The sequence below is a fragment of the Rhinolophus ferrumequinum genome, chromosome X (assembly GCF_004115265.2).
Source record: "Rhinolophus ferrumequinum isolate MPI-CBG mRhiFer1 chromosome X, mRhiFer1_v1.p, whole genome shotgun sequence".
NCBI lineage: Eukaryota > Metazoa > Chordata > Mammalia > Chiroptera > Rhinolophidae > Rhinolophus > Rhinolophus ferrumequinum.
In genome coordinates, this window is record NC_046284.1 from 7,049,525 (window position 1) to 7,056,786 (window position 7,262).

Here is a 7,262-nt window from a genome sequence, read left to right on the forward strand (position 1 = left end):
TTTGTATGTAGTGTGAGATATGGGTCAAAGTTTATTTTTGTGCATGCGGGTATCCAATTATTCCAGCATCATTTGCTGAAAAGACTGTCTTTCTCCACTGTACTGTTCTGTGCCTTTGTCAAAGATCAGTTGTCCATAAATGTGTGAATTCGGGATTCTTTGCCATTCTATTGATACATTTTCTATCTTTACACAAATAACATGCAGTTTTTATCCCTGTAGTTTCATAATAATTTTTGAAATCAGATAGTGTGAGTTCTATAACTTTGTTATTTTCAATGTTGTTTTAACCAGTCTAGGTATTTTTTGCATTCCCATATCAATTTTAGAATCATCTTAGTTTCCAGAAAACATGTCTGAGGGGATTTTGATTGGGACTAGATTAAATTCTGTAGATCAATTTGGGGAGAATTGACATCTTAACAATATTGAGTCTTTTGACCCATGAAGTAGGTCTCTCTCTTTCTCCATTTGTTTTGGTCTTCAATTTCTCTCAGCAATGTTTTGTAGTTCTCAGTGTACAAGTCTTTCAATCTTTTGTCAGACCTATTCCTAAGTGTTGCGTATTTTTGATGGTATTGTGAGTAGTAATGTTTTAAAAATTTTTAACATCTAGGATTGTTCATTCCTAGTACATAGAAATTTTTGTATCTGGAACTTATATCCTACAACCTGCTAAACTCACCTATTAGTTCTAGCAACTGTTCTGTAGATTCCATTGTGTTTTCTACATAGATAATTCTGTTATCTGTGAATAAAGGCAGTTTACTTATTCCTTTCCAATCTGGGTGCTGTTTCTTTTCCTTGCCTAATTTCCCAGGCTTGAGCCTCCAATACAATGTTGAATAGAAGATGTAAGAGTGGACATCCTGTCTTGTTTCTGATTTTTGGGGGAAAGCACTTCACTATTGAGGATGATGCTAGCTGTAAGATTTTTTTTTTACAGATGTCCTTTATCAGGTCGAGGATGTTTCTATCTATTCCTAGTTTTCTGTGAGTTTTTTTTTTTTTAATCAGCAATGGATGTCGGTTTCTGTCAAATGCCTTTTCTACATCTATTGAGAAGATTGCTATTGTCTGAATGTGTCCTCCCCAAATTCATATGTTGAATTGCTAACCCCCAAAGGTGATGGTATTAGGAGGTGGGGTCTTTGGGAAATAATTATGTCCCAATGGGTTTAATGCCCTTATAAAAGAGGCTCCAGAGACACCTCACCCCTTCACCATGTGAGGACACAGCAGGAAGGTGCTGGCTATGAACAAGGAAGCTACCCCTTACCAGAGTTTGACCATACCAGTGCTTTGATCTTGGACTGCCAGCCTCCAGAACAGTGAGAAATCAATTTCTGTTGTTTATAATCCACCCAGTCTGTGGATTTTTATAGTCTGTGGTTTTGTTATAGCATCCCGAATGGACTACAACATAGATCATAGGGTTTTTACTTTTTAGTTTGTCAATATATAGATTTATATTGATACAATTTCAAATGTTGAAACCAAACTTGCATTCTCATGATGGACTATTTAATCATGATATGTTTTCATTTTTGTATCTTGTTGAACTCGATTTGCTAAAATTTTGTTTAGAATTTTTGCATGTATATTCATGAAGCATATCGATCTGTAGTTTTCTTTTCATATCATGTCTTTGTGTGGATTTGATATAAAGGTAATGCTGGCCTCATTGAATGAGTTGGAAGTAGCTTTCCTTCTCACTTTTCTGGAAGAGTTTGTGCAGTATTGGCATTATTTCTTCCTTAAACAATTGGTAGAATTTGAGTTTCCTGCATGCATATTTGTTTGCATGTGAGGGCAGGCCACAGAGGATGCCATGCTGGGTGCCAAAAACTTGAAGACCCAGAAGGCAGAGTTCATGGTGACCATGGCAGAGGGAAAATCTTGGAGAGGAGAGAACCACAGACAAGAAACCCACATTTGGCATATACATTCTGCACAAATCTCTCGTGACCCTTGAGCTGTGTATGCACAGGGCCAACTCCAAGATAAGAGCTGAGCAGAGATTTCACTTAATGCCCAATACAAGGGAGACCAAGTTTGGACTTTGAATTTAGTTAGCTGCCTGCTAACTAAGAACACATAGAATTCACAAATGTGTATGTATCCAATAACAGAATTTCAAACTATATGAAATAAAACTTGGCAGAATAAAGGGAGAAATAAATATTTCCACAATTATAGTTGGAGATTTTAACACCCCTGGCTTGGCAATTTATATTAGACAAAAAAAAAAATCAGTAAATATATAGAAGATCTGTATGACGTTATTAATCACCTTAACATCATTGATATTTACAGAACACGATACCCTGCAACTGCAGACCATAGATTCTTTACAAGGACACATTGTACATTCACCTGGATCGATCAAATGCTGGGTCATAAAGCAAGTCTCAACACATTTAGAAAAACTGAAATTTTACGTAAGTTATCTACGACTACAATCGAATTCCATTACAAATGAATAACAACAATATATCCCCAAATATTTGGAAAATCAACATCACACTTAAAAAACACAACCCATGAGTCAAAGAAGAAAACACAAAGGAACTTAGAAAATATTTGAAATGGATTGATAATAAAAATAAAACATCACATTTAATGGGAGGCAGCTGAAGAAGTGACTAGAGGAAGATTTGTTGCTTTGAATGTTATGTCAGAAAAGAATAAACGCATAAAATCAATGCTCTAAGGTTCCATCTAAAGAAGCTAGAAAAAGAAAAGTGAATCCAAAATACGTAGAAAAAATAATAGAGATAAGAGCAGAACTAAATGAAATAGCAAACAAACTATGGAGAAAATTAGCAAAGCCATACATTTTTTAAAAGAGCAATGAAATTTATAACCCCTAGCAAGATTAATCAAAAAAGAGAAGGTACATTAATCATCAATGTCAGGAATGAAAGAGGGATATCATGATACATCATACAGGTATTAAAAGAATAATAGGGACTATTATGAGCAACCTTATGCCAATAATTTTGATAACTTAGATAAAATTTACGATTTCCTTGGAAACAAAGCAATTTATCAAAGCTGAAAACAAGTTAAATAGAAAATATGAATAGCTCCATTTCTTATGATTGAATTTAATTTACTATCAGAAAACTCCTAGAACAACAACAACAACACACACACAAAAGAACATTCCAGGCCCATGGGTGAGTTCGAGCAAATATTTAAGGAACGAAAATCGCCAATCTTACACAAACACTTTCATGAAACAGAGGAGGAGGTAACAATTCGCAACTCATTTTGTGAAGCAAGGATAAACCTGGTGCTAAACCTTGATAAAAAAGGTTATATAAAAAAAGAAAATTACAGAAAAATATCCCTCATGAACAGTGTAGCAAAAATCCTTACCTTTCAGCCAATCAAATCCAGCAACACACAGTAAGGAAAGTTTTTCTATTGTCTATTTACAGATGTTCAGTGACTTGTACAGACTCTATGTTCACCTGACAGGAAGCTCACACATTTTCAATATGATGGCTGCCTGTGTGGTTGCGAGCTGGTTTTACAGTGTAAAGAGGTATGATTAGGCACCTGGCATGGCAACAGCTAACTTGTGTCTGTCGTGGAGATTCCAGGCTTAGTGAGGGTAGGCTGTGAGTACAGAGTGGCACTGGGGATGTGTTCTTAGATTCCTTTGCCGCCTGCCTCCTCCTGCTTTCCAACCCCCACCTCCCCACCCATATTTGCTACAATTATTGATGGAGGTCATTTTGGGGATGGAGGGCCAGTGGGTGTGTCCCTGTTTCTTCTGGAGTCTCCAAGCCTTGCCACTTCAAGCCCTTACCAAGCAGGCGCCGTTACCAGGGCAACACTGACACCTCTTCACGTGCTCTCCTGATCCAGTCATTTGCCCTGCATCCAGACGCAGAGATCATTCTCCCACATCTACCTGGGGCTTCTGGGAGCGCTGGGAAGGCCCCGTGGCCTTAGCACAGAGGGAGCTACCTGGGAGACCCCTGGGTTGTGCAGCCCTGGGCCAAGTTCTTCTGACTCTCTGGTTCCAGGGCTTTGCAGTGGCCTCTGGAGTCTGCCCTGCAGCCGCAGGCGGCGTTTCTCCGCGCCGCAGCTCTCAGAGGCGGAGAGAGTGAGCAGACAACCAGGAACTTCGCTCCGGCAGGACCCCAGAACTACCGCGGGCCCGCGCCTTGGGTAGGGGCCGGATCACTGCCCCAGCAGGAAGGCAGTGGGGGCAGGAGGAGGTTGTCAGTCAGGCGCTGGCGGGGACGGGAGGGGTGGCTCCTGGCTGAGGAAGGGCAGGTGCTGGTGGAAGAGGGAGGGACTCTGGACTCCGGTGTGTGTGTGTGTGTGTGTGTGTGTGTGTGTGTGTGTGTGTGTGTGGTGGGGGTGCACCAGGGAGTCTCCAGGTTGCAGGGGTCAGAGTAGAGAGCCCAGAGCGCTGGGGCCCTGCGCTAGGAAAGAGGATGAGAGCTCTCCGGGCTGCGGGGTTGCAGACGATGGTGGGAGGGACACTGGCTATTAAGGCCGGATCTGGGACTTCGGCCAAGGCCACGGGGGTGGGGGGGGTCTTCTCGCTGCGGAGGTGAGGGATGCGGGGGTGGGGGGGGCTTTGAGCCTTGGCTGTAGGAGGTGGGAGACTTGAAATGGCCGGGGAGGAGCTCCAGGCCTCCGTTGTGCGGGGCGGTTGGGTGGGCTGTGTGGCACCAGTGTCCCTCTTGCTCCTTTGCAGTCTCAGGCCTCCTCGGCAGATACTGCGACAGTCTGCGAGCCCCTGTCTGATTGCGCCGGCTCCCCCCAGGTCCTGGCGATGGCACTGACGATGCTGAGAGACCGGTGCGGCTGGATGGGTACCAACGCACAGTTGTCCCTGCTCATCCTGGGCATCCCAGACGACTGCGAGAACCGGCAATTCCAGGAGGCCGTGCAGGCTGCCTGTGGCCCCTGGGCAGGTACCGCGTGCTGGGCAAGGTCTTCAGAAAGGAGCTCAGGTCCAGGGTTGCATTAGTTCAGTTCGCTGACAGTTTAAACCAAAGTCTGATCCCCCGGCAAATACCAGGCAAGGCGGGGACCCTGGACTGTGATCTTCCTGCCCCAGGCCCCTGATTCTGAGTCACAGGATAGACGTAATTTCCCTGCACAGGCCCAGAGGCAAGCAGGGGCTGGCAAGGCAGGTGAGGCAGGAGCTGCAGGTGAGGCAGAAACTGAAAATATGGCAGGAGCTCCAGGTGAGGTAGGACGTGCAGGTGAGGCAGGAGCCCCAGGTGAGAAGGGATTTGCAGGAGAGGCAGGAGCTGCAGAAGTAGCAAGAACTGCAGGTGAGGAAGAAGCTGCAGGTACAGTAGGAACTGCAGGCGAGGCAGGAACTGAAAATGTGGCAGAAGCTCCAGGTGAGGAAGGAGCTGTAGGTGAGGCAGGAGCTGCAGGTGTGGCAGGAAATCCAGGTGAAGCAGGACCGGCCCGTAAGGTAGGATCTGCAGATCGGGCAGGAGCTGCAGGTGAGGAAGGAACTGCAGATGTCACAGGATCTGTGGGTTTGGCAGGAGCCCCAGGAGAGGCAGAGGCCTGGATCCAGCAATGGAACCAGGCCCTGCAGCCTGTGCTGGAAAATGTGGCCGACCCAGAACTGAGAACCTTTTCTGGCACACAAGAGCCAGGCAGCGAGGAAGAGCCCTTTGAGAGCTGGCTGGACCACGCCAATGACGTACTGTACCAGTGGCGCCACATATCGGAAAGGGAGAGGAGGAGGCGGCTGGTGGAGAGCTTGGGTGGCCCCGCACTGAATCTCATGTGTGGCCTCCTGGATGAAAATCCCCACATGACTGCTCACGAATGCCTGGTGGCGCTGGTGCAGGTGTTCGGGAACAAGGACACCCGCACGGCTGCGCGGATGAAGTTCATGACTTGTACCCAGCAGCCCCAGGAGACCCTCTTTGCTTACGTGATGCACCTGGAAGGCCTGCTGCAGACGGCCATGGAGAAGAGGGCCATCCACCCCACTCTTGCAGACCAGGTGCGCACCCGGCAGGTGCTGATGTGGGCCCACCCCAACAAGACACTCCAGAGCAAACTTAGGAGGATGGGGCTGGAGAGGAGACCGCCTGGCTTCATGGGGATGTTGCGTCTCGTTCGAGAGACAGAGACATGGGAGGCCATTCTGGCTGGGATTCATCACTTCCAAATGGAAGAAGACGCCCTTGCGTGTATTAGACATCTGGCCACTGCCCACGCAGCCCCATCCTGTGCAGATGCTGCCCAGGCTGCTACGGCCAGTGCAGATGCCGCCCAGGCCACCTCAGACAATGAACATGCCACCCAGGCCATCCCTGCCAGTGCAGATGCCGCCCAGGCCGCCTCAGACAATGAACATGCCACCCAGGCCATCCCTGCCAGTGCAGATGCCGCCGAGGGCACCTCAGACAATGAACATGCCACCCAGGCCATCCCTGCCAGTGCAGATGCCGCCGAGGGCACCTCAGACCATGAAGATGCCACCCAGGCCATTCCTGCCAGTGCAGATGCCGCCCAGGCCACCTCAGACAATGAACATGCCACCCAGGCCATCCCTGACAGTGCAGATGCCGCCCAGGCCACCTCAGACAATGAACATGCCACCCAGGCCATCCCTGCCAGTGCAGATGCCGCCCAGGCCGCCTTATGTAGTGCAGATGCCGTCCAGGCCACCCTGGCCAGTGAAGATGCCACCCAGGCTGCCTCAGACCATGAAGATGCCGCCCTGGCCAGTGAAGATGCCGCCCAGGCCACCCCGGCCAGTGCAGATGATGAGGAGGCTGCCCTAGCCCATGCAGAGGTCAGTAAGGCAGGTCCTGGCACTGCCGATCCTGGTGAGGCTGCTCCTGAAACCTGTGATGCCACTGGGGCAGCCCCTGCCACTGAGGAGCCCACCAAGGCCTCCCCTGCCACTCAGGAAGATGAAAATGCTCCCCCCCACCCCCCCACCCCCGCAGACCTAGGTCACCCAGGCCCCTCAGAGGCCCTTAGCGGCCCCGCCCCTGCCGACATGGGCAGTGCTTCCGGGGAGGGCCCAGGAGGTCCCATTGGTGATCAGAGGGCCTGGCCCAGGCAGGACACCAGGAGGCTGAGGAGCCCCCCAGGAGGGCCTTAAGCCCATCCTGGAGGAGTCAGGTAGTGAGGACGGGACAGGGGAGATGAGCCCCCCCCGAGTCCTCCTTGGGCAAATAGGCTCAGAAGGCCCAGCGGCCTCCTCTCCTCTGGGGCAGCAGAGCCCTGGAGGCAGGCGGAGGCCAGGC

At 48.8% G+C, this 7,262-nt stretch overlaps 1 protein-coding gene across 1 annotated transcript; it reads left to right on the forward strand.

Annotated features, from left to right (window-relative positions):
• The first annotated feature begins 4,071 nt into the window (after window positions 1-4,071).
• Window positions 4,072-6,687, forward strand: LOC117025456 (paraneoplastic antigen Ma6E-like). Its single transcript, XM_033111345.1, has 4 exons — window positions 4,072-4,185; window positions 4,724-4,943; window positions 5,535-6,623; window positions 6,671-6,687. Exons 2-4 carry the CDS (start codon window positions 4,802-4,804, stop codon window positions 6,685-6,687), a joined length of 1,248 nt encoding a protein of 415 aa, XP_032967236.1. The 5' UTR covers window positions 4,072-4,185; window positions 4,724-4,801.
• The last annotated feature ends 575 nt before the right edge of the window (window positions 6,688-7,262 follow it).

What these genes read in the sequence shown, in the direction of transcription:
- LOC117025456 (XM_033111345.1), top strand. Translation starts at nt 4,802, where the DNA reads ATGGCACTGACGATGCTGAGAGACCGGTGCGGCTGGATGGGTACCAAC. An exon ending in TGCCTGTGGCCCCTGGGCAG is followed by an intron (nt 4,944 to 5,534) that starts GTACCGCGTGCT and finishes TGGGTTTGGCAG; the next exon opens with GAGCCCCAGGAGAGGCAGAG.